At 52.7% G+C, this 20265-nt stretch overlaps 1 protein-coding gene across 1 annotated transcript in view; it reads right to left on the bottom strand.

The window, feature by feature from the left end:
• The window catches only part of LOC119283449 (quinone oxidoreductase PIG3-like), a 52507-nt gene extending 48608 nt beyond the window's left edge, over positions 1-3899 (bottom strand). The window contains exons 1-2 of the mRNA XM_037562999.1: positions 3747-3899; positions 3607-3659 (exon numbers count right to left, since the gene is read on the bottom strand). Of these exons, the coding sequence (XP_037418896.1) occupies positions 3607-3659; positions 3747-3899 (206 nt within the window). The remainder of the gene's footprint in view (positions 1-3606; positions 3660-3746) is intronic.
• Between the last annotated feature and the right edge of the window lie 16366 nt (positions 3900-20265).

Here is a 20265-nt window from a genome sequence, read left to right as displayed (position 1 = left end):
TAAGGATAAAAAGCATACGTGAATGGAAACCAAACATGCACAAGTTAATATTTACATAAAAGGCCAGCATTCAACATAGTTTGGATACACCCCCAGTGGGTGGAACTGCAGAAGCTTAATAAAATTGTTTAGAAGGCAACAGGCAGGAAAAAACAAGGACAGCAGATTAAGCCGGCGGAGCGACTGACGAGCCGGGCAGGTCGGTGGAGATGGCAGTGCCGGCTGGAGGAGCGGCCGGCTGGCGAACCTCGGCATGATCAACGCCTCCCGCAGAGGGCGCGCTTGCGTGCGCCCCGTTGCTGGAGGCACGGTCAGGCTGAGGCTGGCTGGCTGTTCCACCGGCCGGCTCGACGTCTTCGCTTTCCTCTCCTTCGTCGTCTTCGCCTTCGTCGCTGGAGGCGATTTCTTCTGCCGAGTCTTCACCCGCCGCCGGGTCCAGCCCGAACCACACCTCCGGCTGGGCAACGCCATCATCATTAATCTCGGGAGCGAAGACGCTGATGTCAGTACACTCGGCGATTGTCGATGCGCGCTGGGCGATAGCCGGCCGCACCGCCGCTAGCTCTTCGTCGGCCTCTAGCCGCCAGGTGCACAGCTGGTCCAGGTTCAGCCCCGGATACCAAGCTCGGACGTACTCCAGCGCCCGCCCAGCTCCAAGCCGGGCCGCCGACGCCTTCCAGGCCTCGAAGCGGCCAACCGCAACCTCCAGCCAGTCGGCAGTCCGACTCGGGGTGCAGGGAATCGTCTCGCTTGGCCAGAGGGCGGCCAACACCTGTGCTCCGGCGCGCTGGAGGCGGCGGAGCATACGATGAGCCGGCTGCAGCCATGCTTGGACCGCCAAGAGTTGCTCTTCGAGTGATCGACTCGCGTCCGGTGCGACTTCAGCCCCCGCCTGCCGGCGCACTTCGCGATGGGCCTCGATAGTTTGGGCGACGAAGACGGAGTAGCCAGGAAAGTAGTCTGCACAGAGAATAAAAAGCAGCTCAAGTCAGAACACAAGTCAGGCGGCAAGGGGCAGGCAAGGAGCGAGAAAGGCGGCTTACCGTTGATTAAATCCTCAATACGGCCGAAGCCTTCATTCAGCGCTTGCCTGGTCTCAGCCCAGCCCGCCGCTTCAGTCTCGAACTCGGCCTTCAGGGCGGCTTCGTTATCCTGCGCCTTCTTCAGAGCCGCCTTGTGGCTCTCCTCCTAGTTAGCCAGCTTCTTGGCCAGGCGGTCACGCTCCAGGACCAAGGCGTCGTACTCGGTTTCCTTGGCGCGAAGGGCGGCTTGCGCCTCACTGAGCTGCCCCCTTAAGTCGGCATTGGCTTTTGCGAGCACGAAAGACAAAAGAAAAACTAGTAAGGTGAAGTCGTCAGGAAAGATCCCACCCGAATGCTCAGCAGTCGGCCCGAATCTCGGGGACTACACCTAGTGGGTGCGCTGACGCGCCCCCACAAGAGATGAATGAAACCAAGTACGTACTCCGGCTGCTGATCAAGTCTTCGGCTCTCCGACCCAGCTCCTGAGCCTGGGAGTTGAAGGCGGCAACGCGGAGGTTATGATAATCCTGGAAGATTAGATAGGAGGCGAGAATAAGGTAGTCGTCAAGGAAGATCCGACCCGACTGCTCAGCAGTCGGCCCGAATCTCGAGGACTACACCCAGTGGGTGCGCTGACGCGCCCCCATGGAAGAAATCAAGAGAACAAAACAACCAAAGATAGAAGACTCACCCGGATGACGGCCCGTGTCGCAAGGAACTCCTGGGTGTATTGCTGCAGCGAGGCGGCTTGGGCCTGAAGCCGGTTCCGAACCTCTTGGGCCGCCACATTCAGCTCACCCATCCCGTCGCTGGGAGTCCACTCGGACGTGCCGGTGCTGGCCGCCTCCAAGGCCTCTGCCGTCTGGCTGGCACCCGTAGCTCGGTGCGGCTTCGGCATAGTGGTGCCTCCCCCTGCGCGCTGGCGCATTGCCGGCTGCACCTCGAGGCCGGCTCCTGCTTCCGGCTCACCCCCGGCCGGCTGCTCTAGCGCCGCAGCCGACTGGCCGCCTTGGCCCTTTTCGGTTGGCGCTACTGGCGGCGCCCCCTCCATGGAGATCACGGAGTCCTCCCTCCGCTCCATCACTGGCGGTTCTTGGTCGACCTCCTCTAGCGGAGGCACAAGAATGTTGGGGGGCCACGGCGCGGAGGGGAATGGCTAGCAGCGGAGGCTGGTTGTGCGAAGCCTCCGCCTCCATCTCCGCAGCTGCCGCCTCCGCCCGGGCCTTGGCTGCTGCATCAGCCCGCTCCTTCGTCGCCTGGGCGGCCCTTCGCTCCGCCGCCTCCCGCTCCTCCCGCACCTCTCGTGCATTCCGCTCCGTGGCCTCCTTGAGGTCGATGCGGGGATCCACGCGGCAGGAGCCTGAAGACCCTCCAGTCGGCCCGACTACGGAGCCGCCCGGACCCCGCTCAAGGGAAAGCGGCGCCCTGTCCGGCGAGCGAAGAAAGGTTTAGAAGAGTTTTAGATCGAAAAGAACAACAAAAAATATGTGGCCAAGCATTCAATGACTTACGCTGAGATCGCCTGCGGCTGCTTCACCGCCTTGCGGAAGCGGGCCGCCTTCGCGGCCGCCTCATCTCGCTTGGTCGCCGCTGCGGAAGCCTTGGACTTCTTCGGCCGGCTGCCGAAGAGGATCGACACGGCCCGGCACTTCTGGGCGCCGCCGCCAGCAGCCGGCGCGGCGGACGAGCTCGCGCCTTGATGATCAGGCGCCGGCTGGCGGCGTGGGGCGACTTCGACCTCGGCATCATCCGGCCAGTCCTCGAAGCCGGCCGTGAGCCCTGCGCCTCCGGCCTCGTCGCTTTCCCCCACGATGGCGTCTTCCATGGCGGCCGCTCCCAAGTCCGGGTCATCGGCATCGTCCACCGTGCGGTCAGGGACGAGCTGGCGCTCTATCCCTATGGCCCCGGTCGTTGGCGGAAGGAGAGGGTTCTGCTAGGGGCGAACCGACTGATCAGAGGCCGGCCATCATGAGTCCGGCTACCAAAGGAAGAAAAGAAGAAAGAACTTACAGCAGGCGGAGGGTTGGCGCGGGAATACGGCTCCTTGTCGTATCGCCAATCCTCGGTGAGCTTGTAGTTGGAGATATAGTTCACCATGTAGGAGACCTCCGCATGAGGCATCTCCCCGGTGCTCAGCCGGCTTGGGTCGAAGCGGCCGCTCATCTGACAAACCATGTGAGGCCGGCTTTGGAGGGGAAGAACCCGGCGCTCCACAAAGGCGGCCACCAAGTCGGCTCCGGTCAGGCCCTCCGACTGGATCATCACCCGAAGCCGGGAGACGGCTGTGTTCCCGGCCTGAGACAACGACCTGGCCCGGTAGCTCCACGAAGGTCGCCTCCCAGCCGGCAGGTTGACGTAGTCGCCTTGCTGCGCGACATTCTTCATGTAAAAGTATGACTTCTGTCAGAGCTTCACTGACTGGATCAGCGGGATGGGCGGGAACGGGTTGTTCTCGCTCGCCCGCCTCATGGCAATAAAGGCTCCGCAAGGGGCGGGCACGCCCGCGACGACGGTGCCGAGCTTGCTTTGGAAGAATTCCGCCCAGAGCTCGAGCATGGGGAGGACCCCAAGGAAGCCTTCGCACAGCATGACGAAGGCCGATAGCAGCATCACCGCGTTGGGCGTGAGGTGATGCAGCTAGAGATTGTAGAATTCGAGGAAGGCTCGGAGGAACCCACTCGCCGGAAGGACGAAGCCGCGCAGGCAGTGCGAGCGGAAGATCACCTGCTCGCCCTCCTCCGGTGCCAGGGAAATCTCCTTCTCCGGCGCTAGACGAACCCGAACGAAGTCCTCGCCGGGCAGGCGTCGCGTCTGGTGGAGGAACGCGATGTGGTCCTCATGGACGTTGGAGCCATCCCACGAGCTTGACAGCGCCATGGGGCAGCGCGGCGAGAAGCAAGACGATGCGGCGGCGGAACGGCGCGGCAAAGAGCTGCTGCGGGGAAGAGAAGGAGAAGGAGGACGAGAAGGGGCGGAGTGAGGGAGAGCGCGCGAGCCTCTGCCGCTCCCCCTCCTCCTCCTACTTATAGACCGCGTGGCGGAGCCGAGGAGGCGTGGCGTGGGGGAACATGGGGATCAACTGCGCCCACTCCCCCACGTCCCGCGATTATTGTGCCTTGATGGCAGAATAAAACCGCCGCGGGAAGGCGAGCGGTCCATGTGGGCCGCGGAAGATCCGCGCTCGGGCTGAGGCCTGTGAGTGGCGGGCCCGGGCCTGCGGCGGCGTCCCGTCGCGCGCGTGCGTTGGCAGAATTTCCTCGCCACATGGCCCGCGTTCCCGCCTACGAGAAACGAAGCTTTTCGGAAGACGGCACGCACAAGCAAAGTCGGCCCCTCAGGATAGGAAGCTGACCAAGCTTCTCGTCCCTTTATCAGCCTCGAAGCTCGCCCAGCTTCAGGGACTACTGTCGGAGTAAGTGACCATGGGTAGCCTGGCCGGCTCCCCCTGGCCTTTCTGAAAAAATTACGAGCCGATCCGGCTCTCAAGGATCCAAGACATGCGGCCGCCTTCCCCAGGCCGGCTATCTCCCAGGCCGGCTATTGGAAGGCGGCCCGACTTCAGCCCTCATGAAGAAAGCCGCGGGAGGGCCGGCTCCTAAGAGCCGGCTGCGAGAAGGCCGACTCCAAGGAGCCGGCTCCCATAAAGCGATCAAGACCGTACCCTCGAAGTCTGCATCCACCTAACGGCGATGTGACGAGGCGTGGCTACAGTGAAGCCTGCCACCCCTGAATCCCGGAGCACGCCTGGCACAGTGCGCCCTACGGGTGGCCATGACCCGTCCGACGCAGCACTGTTGCCACGTTAACCATGATGTCATCCAGGACGGGCTACCAGTACGGCCCACGGGCGATGGGCCCCTTCGGGCAGAGAGACACCCGAGGACGGCCTGGCCTCCCCCAGTCGGCCCAAGACGGAGCCGGCTCTCTCCAGCCGGCTTGCCACCCCCTCGAAGGAGACGCCCCATTAAGGAGACAAGACGCGGTGAGGCTACAGTGGTCGCCCACCAGACTGCCGCACTGTAGCCACGCTTACCTCGGCGAAGCCCTCGTCACCAAGATTGAGCAACAGTAACCAGCCACCGACAAGGCCCTGGACAGTGGGGCCTGCCTGTCGACCAAGGGGCCGGCAGCCGGTGGGACCCACTAGCCGGCGGGCCCCAGCAGCCGGCGCAGAAGCCGGAGAGCGTAGACACAGACGGCTGGGCCCCGCGCCCAGCCGGATTACCGTTGTACCCCCGGGGGGGTAGGCCTATATAAACCCCTCGGGACACCCATGCAAAGGGTTGATCCCTGCTAGTTTTGGACACCACGTAGGGAGGAGAAGAGAGCAAGCAGAGCCCTTCTTCCTCCTCTCGTCAAACAGCTCAAGAAGCACCGTGTAGCTACTTGTTCCTCGAGTGATCATGCGGAGACCCCGCAGAGCAGCAGTAGGGGTGTTATCTCCACGGAGAGCCCCGAAGCTGGGTAAGATTCGCCGGCGTGCATGTCTTCGCCTCATCCCATTTCCAGGCACCGGCGATGTTTTACTGGCTCCCACAATGATAAGCCACCAGTTGGCATATGTCGCACCTACCACCCGACAGGGACGTCTTGCTTAGCGAAGCGAGCGAGCTTCTGGAACATGATGTTATACTGGTAAACAGACAAGCTGCCTTGCTTCAGGTTGCGGAATTCCTCACGCTTGCTCTCAACAACACTCTGAGGAATGCGGTGAGCTTTGAAGTCTTGACGGAATTCATCCCAGGTACTCACACGACCTCCTCTGGAATCTTTGTTTTGCTAATACCATTCTGCAGCTTGGTCTTTGAGTTGGAACGAAGCAAACTTGACAAAGTCCTCAGGCCTGACGTTGCTGCACTCGAAATGCTTGCAGATACCACGAGCCAATCATCAACGTCTGTTTACTCGACACAGTTACTGAAAGTCTTTGGCTGATTTGCGAGGAACTCGTTGAGTGTAGCAAACTGATTCTGATTGTTGCCATGGCCTTGGTTGCGCTCTTGCAAAGTTTGCATGATCAGCTGCGTGTTGGCATTGGTAGCGGCCATCACAGCTTGCCATGCCTCCGGGGGTGAAGGTGGTGGTGGCGGTTCAGGATTCTGACGCGTTGGAGGAGCCATCCTGAAGAGGGTGACATCCGTTAGCATCTTGACAGACATATATTCAAGCTGAATCAAATGGATTGAAATTGCAACACATAGTCTTAACATCCGAACAAAATGAATGAATGCATTCCAATTGAAATGGTCACACTTCCATAAATTGAGAAGACACTTAGATAGAGGTAGAGGAATAAAACAACAAGGTACGGACAAGAACAAATACTTGGTGAGGATTACCCAATCACAAACCAAATATCCGCAGAGGAAATACTAGAGCTACATGAATTCCCACCTATGAAACTCCCGAAACTTTCCGGTTATGCAATCACGTATTGGGGATACAGGGGAAGCATAATATCTCACCCGAAGCAAGCAAATCCTACATCCAGCTGTATCCATCCTTCAACACATAACCAAGAAACCTTCAGAAATCATTTACCTCAACCTTCGAAAAGCATCCGTTATACGAGTTATGGCGATACTCCCGAACTCCTGCCCCAGTACTGGGTGGCGTCGAGGTTATCTCACCAACAACTGCATAAAAGAGATTTTCGATGTCGACGAAACTCAGGTATTCCAGAATTGCAACGATAAAATTGTGACGACAACACCTCGGAGCTCAACTCCCCGGGACACTGCCACAACCCCTAAATGTCAGGAGGCACCAAGAACAATGTTCTCATCACAAAACCATCGGAACGATTCCAAGATACCCACGTGATCCTAAATTTTTTTTAGTGAAATTTGAGAAGAGAAGAGTCAAAACTCTACGTCAGGATGCCTCACCAGAGCGACTAAGGGACTGAGGAGTAAAAAGAATCCTACTCTCCGATATATATAATCCTAAATGACTCAAAACATTTTTCTAGACTCAACAACACCAACGATTCGATCAAGCAGGGGGCTCCTAAGGCCGGGGAAGGCTCTGATTACCAACTTGTAATGCCCACGATGCGGCTATATCTCCCACGTGTCGAAGCACAACTTAGAGGCATAACCGCATTGTAAGCAATGTCGCAAGTGAGGTAATCTTCACAACAACCCATGTAATGAATAAGGGAAAAGAGATACATAGTTGGTTTACACTCGCCATGTCACACAATAGCATAAATATCATTACAATCATCCAGATACAATCAAGGTCCGACTATGGAACGAAAATAAAGAACAACCCCAAATGCGACAAAGTCCCCGATCGCCCCAACTAGGCACCACTACTGATCGTCTGGAAAGGAAACATAGTATCATCCTGAGTCCTCATCGAACTCCCACTTGAGCTCAGTCGAATCACCTGGAGCGGTATCATCAGTCCCTGCATCTGGTTTTGGAGTAATTTGTGAGTCACGGGGACTCAGCAATCTCACACCCTCGCGATCAAGACTATTTAAGCTTATAGGAAGGGTAAATTGTATGATGTGGAGCTGCAGCAAGCGACTAGCATATATGGTGGATAACATACGCAAAAGAGAGCAAGAAGAGAAGGCAAAGGCATGGTCGAAGAATTATGATCAAGAAGTGATCCTAGAACAACCTACGTTCAAGCATAACACGAGACCGTGTTCTCTTCCCGGACTCCGCCGAAAAGAGACCATCACGGCCACACACTCAGTTGACTCATTTTAATTAAGTTAAGGTTCAGATTTTCTACAACCGGACATTAACAAATTCCCATCTTCCCATAACCGCGGGCACGGCTTTTGAAAGTTCAAATCCCTGCAGGGGTGTCCTAACTTAGCCCATCACAAGCTCTCACGATCAACGAAGGATATTCCTTCTCCCAAGACAATCCGATCAGACTCGGAATCCCGGTTACAAGACATCTCGACAATGGTAGAACTAAACCAGCAAAGCCACCCGAATGTGCCGACAAATCCCGATAGGAGCTGCACATATCTCGTTCTCAGGGCACATCGGATGAGCCAAACGTCGCGTAGGCCAGTCCAGAGTTGTCCCTGGTAGCCTGTGACGCCCGGATAATTAAGCTACAGTGATCTCATGCTAATGATGCCATGTCGTCATGATTACTATGCTAACTGCCGCTTGTTTCAAATCAACTCCAAAAATCCAATATAAATTGCAAGTGAGAAAACATTTCCTCAAACTGACAAATAAAAATGTTGAATGGGTTGAAAATATTCACTAAATAATTAACATATAGGAAACAACATTAAATGGATTTTTAAATTTCCCCTAGGAGTTTTTAGCGGATCAGCGGGATTAAATAAACACATTTTAATTCAAATATAAATTTGAATAGTCCCAAATGGCCTCAAACCTTTTTGTACATCCCTGTAAGATAGCCTAGTATTTATGTGCTAAGTCACACAATTAACAAAAATCATCTGACAACATAAAGTAAATGCAAAACATTGGAGAAATTACAAAACAGTTAAAAAAAAAGAAAGATGCCTAACTACTACCGTGGAGTGGGCTCTTTTTGCACAGTGCACTTGTCCCATCATGAATATTAACCAATCCAGCCCATCTCTCCCTCCTGTTCAACCTTACCTACAGAGACTAGTGTTCCTCAAAAAAAAAACTACAGAGACTAGTGTGTGTCGTTCATCCGCGGCCGTCGTCGCTCGATTGCCACCATGCATGCCACAGAGCCTCCCCATCCCTATAAGCACACCCCCTGGGAACCCTAGATCGAGTTCGCCCGATTCCCTCTTTTTCCCCATCGCGCCCCCCTCCTCATCTGCTCGAAATCGAGTGCAACAGCTCGCGCGGTGATTGCACCGTCGTCGTCGTTGCCGTAGCCACCGGCCACCGTTCGCCGTCTGCTGATGCCCAGAAGAAGCGCGTCATCATCCTCTTCTTCCACGCCGAGCGCCACCAGCTAGGACGCCCTCGTGCCGTCGCTTCCGTCGATCCCCTCCGCGGGCAACCGTCGTTGTCCGTCGTCGACGCGCTCGACCATGCCTCCCCCTCCGGTCGACGGAGAACGCCGTGTTAGACTATGTATAGCTTCTGTACCTATGTACGTATATGGTACATATTGTAACACAACCATTATATATAATGAGATAAGCCACCCCTAAAGGGTTGTGCTAGTTCCCCAAAACTTATTGTCTTACATGGTATCACGCTAGGTTACGATCGCTTCCGCTTCTAAACCCTAATACCCGCACCGCCGCCGCAGCCGCCGCCGCCTTCACCGCCGCCGCCGCGCCACCAATCGCGCCGCCGCCATGTCGAGCGCCGCCACCACCGGTTCCACTGCTGCGGGCTTCCTCCCGGCCTCTCTTGCGGCTCTGCTCAACCTCCCGCTCGATGCCGTCTCTATTCCGGCTCCGATCGGGACAAGGAGCATCGGCTCCGTCTTCTCCATGCCGCCGGCGCCCTCGCTTGGGCGTGACCTCGTGGTCCACACCGCGGCGCCGCCGTCCGCTGCGGACTCCGCAGGCATCGTCCCGCCGCTCCTGCCGCAAGCGGATCACACTGCCCCGCTGGCGGGGTTGGCGGCGTCCGCCCCGGCCGCGGGCCTTGCGGCGTCCGCACCGGCCGCGAGCTTTGCGGCGCCCGCCCTGGCTGCGGTCCCGCCTCCTCCCGCATCGGCTTCGGTGCCTCCGGCTGCCTCCACGGTGTTTGCACCCCAGGCAGCCTCCTCGATGGGATTGTCTTCGCCGCCGCCGTTTCACTTCGGTCATCTCATCACCATCAAGCTCTCCGCCGACAACTACATCTTCTGGCGTGCGCAAGTTCTCCCGCTCTTGGGGAGTCACTACCTGCTAGGCTACGTCGACGGATCGCTTCCCTGCCCACCCGCGCTGGTAGACAGCGTGCACGGTCCGGTCTACAATCCGGCCCATCGCGTCTGGACGGGGCAGGACCAGGCGAACCTCTCCTCCATCCAGGGGTCGCTCTCGCCGGCAGTTGCCGGCCTTGTTGTCTTCGCGAAGACGTCTCATGAGGCCTGGACCATCCTTGACCGCACCTTTGCAGCGCAGTCCCAGGCTCGTGTCTCTGCACTCCGTCGTCAGCTTGGAGAGTGTCAGAAGCTTGACTCCACTGCCACTGAGTTCTACAACAAGGTCAAGGGCCTCGCCGACACATTGGCCTCCATTGGACAGCCCCTCACCGACTCCGAGTTCAACTCGTTTATTGTCAATGGTCTTGATGAGGAGTATGATGCCTTAGTCGAGATCATCAACGAGCGGGGCAACTCGACACCCATGCTGGCACACGAGGTTTTCTCTCGGCTCCTTCTCATTGAGCAACGGGTCGAGACTCGCTGCACCAGGGGCACTGGCTCCCTCTCGGCCAACTCCGCCACCAAGGGTGGCTGCTCTTCTTCATCACCCCGGTCTCCCTTGGGGCTGCCACCGTCGCCCGCCTCGGCCCCCCCCCACCTACTGCGACCTTACCGGGGGCTGGCGGTCCACGTGTGTGTCAGCTTTGTGGCCGCGATGGGCACTGGGCCTCCAAGTGTCATAAGCGCTTCCAGCGAAGCTTCCTTGGTCTTGGCAATGACGGCAAAGATACACGCAACAATGCCCGTCAGGTCGCCATGGCTGATCGTCCCACGCCGCAAAAGCAACAGGGACACACTCAGTCCTACTCCATCGATCCACACTGGTACATGGACTCTGGGGCGACAGAGCATCTAACCAGCGAGATGGGGAAGCTTCACACTCGTGAACCCTATCATGGCTCCGACAAGATCCACACCGCCAATGGAGCAGGTATGCACATCTCTCATATTGGTCAAGCATCTCTTCTCACTAGACATGCCAATAGGAGTCTTCAGCTTCGCAATGTTCTTCGAGTTCCATCTGTGACCCGTAATCTTCTTTCAGTTCCTAAACTCACACGTGATAATAATGTGCTTTGTGAATTTCACCCTTTTGATCTTTTTATTAAGGATCAGGGCACGAGGGACATTCTTCTTAGTGGGCGGTTGTGCCAGGGCCTCTACCGTCTGGAGCATCCTGGTGTCGCTCGTGTTTTCAGTGGAGTTCGGGTCTCTCCGTCACAGTGGCATGCTCGTCTTGGTCACCCGGCCACACCTATTGTCCGTCATATTTTGCGTCGTCATGAGCTTCCTAGTTTGTCTAGTCATAAAGATGTAGCAGTGTGTGATGCTTGTCAGCAGGGGAAGAGTCATCAACTTCCTTTTTCGGAGTCCAGTCGTGAGGTGAAACATCCTTTAGAACTTGTGTTTTCAGATGTATGGGGTCCTGCTCAGACTTCTGTCAGTGGTCATAATTACTATATCAGTTTCGTTGATGCTTATAGTCGCTTTACCTGGCTTTACCTTATTAAACGCAAATCTGATGTGTTTGATATTTTTGTTCAGTTTCAAAAACATGTTGAACGTCTTCTCAAGCACAAAATTGTTCATGTCCAGTCAGACTGGGGGGCGAGTATCGCAACCTCAACTCTTTCTTTCAGTCGCTTGGGATAGCTCATCGTTTAGCATGTCCACATACACATCAGCAGAATGGTTCAGTCGAACGTAAGCATCGTCATATTGTTGAAGCTGGTCTTACTCTTTTGGCCCATGCATCTGTTCCGTTTCGGTTTTGGAGTGATGCTTTCACCACTGCATGCTTTCTCATCAACTGTACTCCTACTCATGTTTTAAACATGAAGACTCCCATTGAGGTTCTCCTTAATGAACAACCTGATTATACCTTTCTCAAGGTATTTGGGTGTGCTTGCTGGCCGCATCTTCGTCCATATAACAAGCGCAAGCTTGAGTTTCGTTCTAAGAAGTGTGTTTTTCTTGGCTATAGCTCTCTTCATAAAGGTTACAAATGTCTTCATGTTCCCACTAATCGTGTCTATATATCTCGGGACGTCGTGTTTGATGAGCATGTTTTTCCCTTTGCCAACCTTCCTGTGTCCACTGTCGAACCACCATCCCTGCATTCATCCTCTGTTGCTTCTGACCAATTTGATGATGTTGCATACTCTCCTTTGCTGTTACCTAACCATGGTGCAGGAACCGGACGTGGAGCTCGTTTGGAGCTGTTGGAGGATTCACCATCATCATCGTCGTCTTCTGGTGGGCACGTCGATCGTCCTATGTTGCATGGCATCGATTCGCGTGCCCATGCATGGTCACCCGACGAGCCCGTCGCGCCGAGCATCTCCACTGCTCGGTCCGTTTCGCCAGCGGCCGCCGAGTCGCCCGCGGCTCGGCCCGTCACGCCGTCTTCGCCTGCGGCTCGGCCCGTCACGCCGTCTTCGCCCGCGGCTCGGGTCCTCATGTCGCCTTCATCAGCGGATCGGCCCGCGACACCGGCCGCGCCACGGCCCACTATGCCGAGCTCGCCATCGGCCCGGTCTGTGATGCCGGAGTCGCCAGCTGCTTCGTCTGCTCTGCCGGTTTCGCCAGTGGGTCGGCCTTCTTCGCCAACCGAGTCCGAGGCTACCGTGACTGGCTCCTCGTCACCGGCCGACTCGTCAACGTCGCCGTCCTCCAGCCCGTTGCAGGCTGCTCCGTCGACCTCGGTGGTTCCTGTGTCCCGACCACATACACGCAGTCGCAGTGGCATTTTCAAACCTAAGGAACGTAAGGATGGTACGGTTGCTTGGTTGGCTGCTTGTTTGGCTGCTGCTGTTGCGGATCCATCTTCTGAGCCTCGCTCATATCAGGCTGCCCTGCGCATTCCACATTGGCGAGAGGCTATGGAGCAGGAGTTTCATGCTCTTCATCGTAACAAGACATGGACTCTCGTTCCTCCACCACCACGGGTAAATGTTATTGACTCAAAATGGGTATTCAAAGTGAAGAAGCATTCGGATGGATCTATTGAGCGTTACAAAGCGCGACTTGTTGCTCGCGGTTTTCGGCAGCGTCATGGTCTTGACTATGAGGACACCTTCAGTCCTGTCGTCAAGCCTAACACTATTCGGCTTCTTCTCTCCATTGCTGTTTCTCGTGGTTGGTCACTTCGTCAACTTGATGTGCAGAATGCTTTTCTACATGGATTTTTGGAGGAAGAGGTTTATATGAAACAGCCGCCTGGTTTCTCTGATCCTGATCGTCCTGACTATATCTGTCATCTTTCCAAAGCACTATATGGTTTGAAGCAAGCTCCTCGTGCCTGGCATGCCCGCCTTGCCTCTGCCCTTCGTGCTCATGGGTTTGTGCCGTCTACTGCTGACACTTCGTTATTTCTTCTACAGAAGCCAGAAGTCACTATGTATCTTTTGGTATATGTCGATGATATTATCCTTGTCAGCTCTTCTCAGTATGCTGCTGATGCTCTTGTCTGCTCTCTTGGTGCTGATTTTGCGGTCAAAGATCTTGGGAAGCTTCACTACTTTTTTGGAGTTGAGGTCACTTCTCGTGCTACTGGTCTTGTCCTTACGCAGAAGAAGTACTCCTTGGAGTTGTTACAGAGAGCTGCATGCTGAAGTGCAAACCGACCACCACACCCATGTCGTCTATCGACAAGATAACAGCTGTTGATGGTGAGCTTTTGTCTCCTGCGGATGCCACAGAGTACAGGAGCATTGTTGGTGGACTTCAGTACTTGACGATCACGAGACCAGATATCTCTTATGCTGTTAACAGGGTTTGTCAGTATCTTCAGGCTCCCAGAGATACTCATTGGGCTGCTGTTAAACGCATTCTTCGTTATGTTCAGTTCACCCTGACATTTGGTATGCATATTCGGCCGACTTCCTCTCGGGTCCTTTCGGCCTTCTCTGATGCAGATTGGGCTGGTAGCCCAGATGACAGGCGATCCACGGGGGGTTATGCAGTATTCTTTGGCTCTAATTTGATCGCCTGGAGTGCCCGAAAACAGGCTAATGTGTCACGTAGCAGTACTGAAGCTGAGTACAAGGCTGTGGCTAATGCTACTGCAGAGATTATTTGGGTGCAGTCTTTGCTTCAGGAGTTGGGTTTGTCTCAACCACAGCCTCCTATTCTTTGGTGTGATAACATCGGTGCTACATACCTTTCTGCAAATCCAGTATTTCATGCCTGAATGAAACACATTGAAGTTGACTATCACTTTGTACGGGAACGTGTATCACAGAAGCAACTCCAGATCAAGTTTATCTCATCTAAGGATCAACTTGCAGACATCTTCACTAAGCCTTTAGCGCTGCCACAGTTTGAGGCTTGTAGGCGCAATCTTACCCTTCTCAGTTCTTTAGAAAGTGGCTAAGATTGAGGGAGGGTGTTAGACTATGTATAGCTTCTGTACCTATGTACGTATATGGTACATATTGTAACACAACCATTATATATAATGAGATAAGCCACCCCTAAAGGGTTGTGCTGGTTCCCCAAAACTTATTGTCTTACACGCCGCCACCACGCCGTCGTCACCAAGCCTCCCCCGAGCCCGCGAACGCACATCTGCAGGGCCCGGTGAGCTCCTCGTCGTCTCTCTCTTTTTCCCCGTCGAATCTGTCTCTTTAGGCCGTCTTAGCCGCCGCGTTGGAACCCTCTGTGAGCTCGTGCTCACCCCGCCCGCGCTTGACTTCTCCCGACCGCACCTCGTTGCTACTTGCCGCGACATATGCCTGCAGGACGCGTCCATGGCCGCGCCTGCGCCGCAGACTAGCCGCTCCCGTCCAATCACGGCCCCGCGGGTCGCGCCCTCGACCTCAGGTGCGCGTACGTCCGCCTGCTGCTGCTGCTTTGCCGATGCGGCTCCGCTCGCTGCACTGCTTCTTGGCGCGCGTGGTCGTGCGCCCTGCTCCGTCTAGCTACCGTAACTGCTATGTTGCTTGTGTTGCTCGCTGCTCTGCTGCTACTCTCTGCTGCCGCCGCTGCTTACTGTTGGTGCTGCTGCTAGTTGCCGCCGGCGCCGCTGCTCCTGCTAGTGCCGTTTTGCTGCTAACTCTGCTCCGCTGCTGGTGCTCCTACTGCCTGCTACCGCGGACTGCTACTGCTACTAGCCATGGCCATGCCATGGCCATCCGTGTGTGGTGTCTGTGTGTTACGTGTGTGGCCGGCTGGGCCATTGTCCAGTGCGGTCGGCCCCTTGTTAAATTAGGATTAGATTAGTTTGTGTTAAATTAGTGCTAATTTACTTTAATAGCAAATGACATGTGGACCACCTGTGTTGGTTATCTCTAATTAATTGACTTAATAAAAACAGAGTCTATGATAATTGGCTCCCAACTGGCACTGTTCATCAGTTGACGAGTCAAGTATTGACTGGGTCAACTCAGAACCTGACCTCACCTGTAAGCATCTGGTTCTAGCTGTCCCTGAGTACAAAAGGGTAATTTTGCATTTTATTCTCGAAATTAATAAAAAAAGAAAATGTTAAAACTTTAGAAAATTAATATAAAATAAACCGTAGCTTGAATGGAAAAACTTTGTACATGAAAGTTGCTCAGAACGACGAGACGAATCCGGTTAAGCAGTCCGTTTGTCCGCCACGCATCCCTAGCATAGCGAACACGCAACTTTCCCCCTCCAATTCATCTGTCCGAAAACGCGAAACCTTGGGGATATTTTCCCGGATGTTTCCCCCCTTTGCCGGTACCACCTCATACCACGTTACGGCACCCCTAGCACCGCGTATTGTCATGTTATGCCTTGTGATGCTTTGGTTGCACTGTTATTTATTGTGTTCCCCTCCGTTACTTCTTTCTGGTCGACCCCGAGACCGCTGTCGGTACCCCTGTTGTCGACTACGGTGTTGACGACCCTTCTTGCTAGAGCAACCAGGCAAGCCCCCCCTGATCACCAGATATCGCCTACTCTTCCCTCTACTGCTTGCATTAGAGTAGTGTAGCATGTTACTGCTTTCCGTTAATCCTATTCTGATGCATAGCCGTCATTGTTGCTACAACTGTTGATACCTTACCTGCAATCCTAAATGCTTAGTATAGGATGCTAGATTATCATCAATGGCCCTACATTCTTGTCAGTCTGCCATGCTATACTATCGGGCCGTGATCACGTCGGGTGTTGATCACGGATATATACTATATATACATGCTATACAGGTGGTGACTAAAGTCGGGTCGGCTCGTTGAGTACACGCAAGTGATTCTAATGTGGGGCTGAAGGGGCAGGTGGTTCCACCCAGGTAGTGGTGGACCTAGGTTCCCGACGGCCCCCGACTGTTACTTTGTGGCGGAGCGACAGGGCAGGTTGATACCACCTAGGAGAGAGGTGGGCCTGGCCCTGGTCGGCGTTCACGGTTACTTCAAAATAACACGCTTAACGAGATCTAGGTATTTGATCTGAGTCTGGCTATTGGCCTATACGCACTAACCAACTACACGGGAACAGTTATAGGCACTCGATGTCGTGGTATCAGCCGAAGCCTTCGTGACGTTAGCGACTGAGCGGCGCGCGCCGGGTTGGACCGTGTAACGCAACTTCCTTTGTAATGGAGGTTGCTAGGTCTGCTCACCGGCCGCGTACGCAACGTGCAGGTGTGCAATGGGCGATGGGCCCAAACCCCTGCGCGCATAGGATTTAGACCGGCGTGCTGACCTCTTTGTTGTGCCTAGGTAGGGCTGCGACGTGTTGATTTTCTGAGGCCGGGCATGACCTAGACAAGTGTGTCCGGACAAAGAGGATCGAGCGTGTTGGGAAATATGGTGCACCCCTGTAGGGAAGTTAATCTATTCGAATAGCCGTGATCTTCGGTAACAGGACGACTTGGAGTTGTACCTTGACCTTATGACAATTAGAACTGGTTACTTAATAAAACACACCCTTCCAAGTGCCAGATACAACCCGATGATCGCTCTCTAACAGGGCGACGAGGAGAGGATCGCCGGGTAGGATTATGCTATGCGATGCTACTTGGTGAACTTACCATCTACTCTCTTCTACATGCTGCAAGATGGAGGTGGCCAGAAGCTTAGTCTTCGATAAGGACTAGCTATCCCCCTCTTATTCTGGCATTCTGCAGTTCAGTCCACATATGATACCCTCATTCCATTTGATACCAATGCATACATATGTACTGTAGCTCCTTGCTTGCGAGTACTTTGGATGAGTATTCACGGTTGCTTTGCTCCCCCTTTCTATACCCGATTGTTGCGACCAGGCGATGGAGCCCAGGAGCCAGACGCCACCGTCGACGATGACTACTACTGCTCGGGAGGTGCCTACTACTACGTGCAGGCCGCTGACGATGACCAGGAGTAGTTTAGGAGGATCCCAGGCAGGAGGCATGCGCCTCTTTCGATCTGTCCCCCAATTTGTGCTAGCCTTCTTAAGCAAACTTGTTTAACTTATGTCTGTACTCAGATATTGTTGCTTCTGCTGACTCGTCTATGATCGAGCTCTTGTATTCGAGCCCTCGAGGGCCTTGGCTTGTAATATGATGCTTGTATGACTTATTTTATTTGTAGAGTTGTGTTGTGGTATCTTCTCGTGAGTCCCTGATGTTGATCGTACACATTTGCGCGTATGATTAGTGTACGGTCAAATAGGGGACGTCACAAGTTGGTATCAGAGCCGACTGCCTGTAGGAATCCCCCTTCCACACTCCTTGGCCGAAGTCGAGTCTAGACATTGCAAAACTTTTTACTAACATGGATGTGTGTCTTACGGGCCCACGTCCCCATTTGGGTGGTATTAGGATTTTTTATTCCTCGTTTATACTCTAGGACCCTCATCTCTCTTCTATTCGGGTTAAATGAATTTTACTAAATCTAACATTAGGATCTCGTGATCACTTTCCCCCGGAGAGCCCCTTCATTCCAGATGATCGACTTGTTCACTAGAAGGTTCCGAAGATACTCTCCAATGTTCTCCCGAAACTTTGTGCTCATTGCTTTCGCATTTTCCTACCACCGACATATCCTTATGGATAACGTCATACTCTTGTCGTTCATACAATCATTCTCCGTTGATCTTGTTATCACATGATACCCTAAAATTCTCTCTATTGTTCCGAGAATACCCTGTGCCTACTACCTTGCAGTTCATTGCCACATGAATACCCCTACGGATATTCCTTGCACTTACCGAGTATCCGTTCATCCCCAGTTGTTTATGTGTTTCACAAAATTCTTCGAAATGCTATTCGATCTTCCGAAATCCTCGGTAGCCTATTGCTCCTCGTCTTCCTTACCTGCTTGCAATATGGTTAATTCCATATGAGTAGCGATATTTTAGCATCCTTTGACATCGTCATAATGAGCATTTGATTCGATATGTTTGCGAATGCCCGCAATCATCATTGATCCTTATAAATTACCTTTGCGGCTGAGTTGCCATTCTTTTAACTGGAATTGGTCCTCGACCAATCAAATTGCCGTCAATTGTACCCTTAGGTCTATTGAATTTATCCATCCTTGATCAGAGCGTTTGCTTCTGATCCCTTGATTTGGAAATGATAATTCCTTTGCATTTGAGCTTTGAGTTAGTCAATTGTTTCTATACTCCAATGCATTTGCATTGTTTCTTCTTCTGATTGTGTGCCGATGCTCACATCAGCTCCATTGCGGACCGCCATACCCATTGTCGGGTTATTATCCAAAAAAGTCCCTCACAACCAAAATTCTTGTGAGTTCTTTACATGATACATAATGCTTTTGGTAAATTGTATCCTCTACTTTTGTAAACCATGCTCTATTTTTGAGCTTGTGGTATTTACTATTGAAGCTTGTGGTATATATTTCCACGATACCCTGAAGGATTGAACCTATGCCTTCCTTATTAAGTGTGAACTCGAAAGTTTTCACGAGTCATACTCTTCTGGTATTTTGCTAGATAAAATTTCTACACTACAGCTTCATCAAGAGCGAGAAGTAAAATGAAAGGTCATGCATGGAAGAAGTGGGAGTCGACCTTGAGCCTTTGCGTTCATGCCCGTGGACCCGATGTGAAACTTATCATCGAAGCTTCCTGTAAATGATAATAATCCCCTTGTTATAAGTTCGTCCTGTATCTATGTTTGGTCCTTTGCAATCATGGTTCCGACCATATTTTCTCATTAATACCATTTATCGGACAAGTTGAAGTACTTTTCTTGTGCAGATCATTGCACCTGTCCAACCTTTACTTTGATCTACCGTTGAGTATTACACTGTGATATCTTGATAATGTCATGGAACTGCATAACTTCTTATGAGTTCTTCATCTACAATTAATTCTCGCCGATTCCAATCTTTCCTCGGGTTATGAGTTATTAGTCAATCGAGAACACCGAATAGTGAATCGAGTCCACACTCCGATTCAATAACTCTAAACAATTTTCGTTGCTTACGAGTTTAATAATCCTTCAAGTCATTCCTAGCCTGATCGGCTATATCATTATCGTGCTAATTTTAACTATGCTACCTGGTCCTTCTTCCTAGAGCACAAATTTCGACAGTGTGTTGAACTTACGTCGAACTTCCTCGTCATATCATTTCTCATTGGACATCAAACTTGATTTCGAGTTTATGTCGCACCCTTGGTTCCCATAACTTTTCGCTTCATCATCATTTGTCTTGATGGCATCGCCGATCGATTACATCTTCATGAAATATCTTGACAAATGTGTCGTGATCATCATCAGCATTTTGAGCTCTTCCAGGATATCAACTGAATCCATGATGAGAAATACCATCCTTGCCCTTGATGACTTGTGTTATCATCGACCACGTTATTGCCTTCCATTCAACACGAACTTGTTCATGTTTTGTGTTATACCTTGAGATCCTTCCTATCCAGCATTTGTTCTTCTTACCTTGGAGTATTACCATCTTTTAAGTCAAGAATGTCGAGAGAATTTCACCACCTCTTAAGAATTCTTGTTATGGTAATACTTCTCGCCATCTCCGTCATTTCTTGGTCTCCGTGTTGTTTCTAACCAGAATACCGACAAGTGAATGGTGCTACTTGGATTCTGAACTTCTAGCAACCCAATTGCTTTGAAGTTACCAGTTGAGAGCTCATTCTTAAACTATTGGTTATTGAATCACCATTCTAGCACCGATCGTACCACCTAAGCCCATATCTCGTGTACACATTTCAACCAATGATTAATTGTGTATGTTTTCCTCGAGCATACATCATTATATCATTTGATCTGACTAATGTTAACTCCTTGTTCACATAATTGTGGAAATCCATCTTTTGGAAATCTCATTGAATTGTCGTTGAGTCCATCAGCCACCTCCTCAGCCTCCCCTTGGTGTAATAATGAACTCTTGTTTCGGAACTCGCTTCCATAGTTCATTTTCCGAGAATCTTACAATGTCATCTT

This window comes from Triticum dicoccoides, chromosome 4A (genome assembly GCF_002162155.2).
Source record: "Triticum dicoccoides isolate Atlit2015 ecotype Zavitan chromosome 4A, WEW_v2.0, whole genome shotgun sequence".
Lineage (NCBI taxonomy): Eukaryota > Viridiplantae > Streptophyta > Magnoliopsida > Poales > Poaceae > Triticum > Triticum dicoccoides.
Note: the sequence above shows the minus strand (reverse complement) of the source record. Positions and strands in the feature narration are given on the sequence as shown.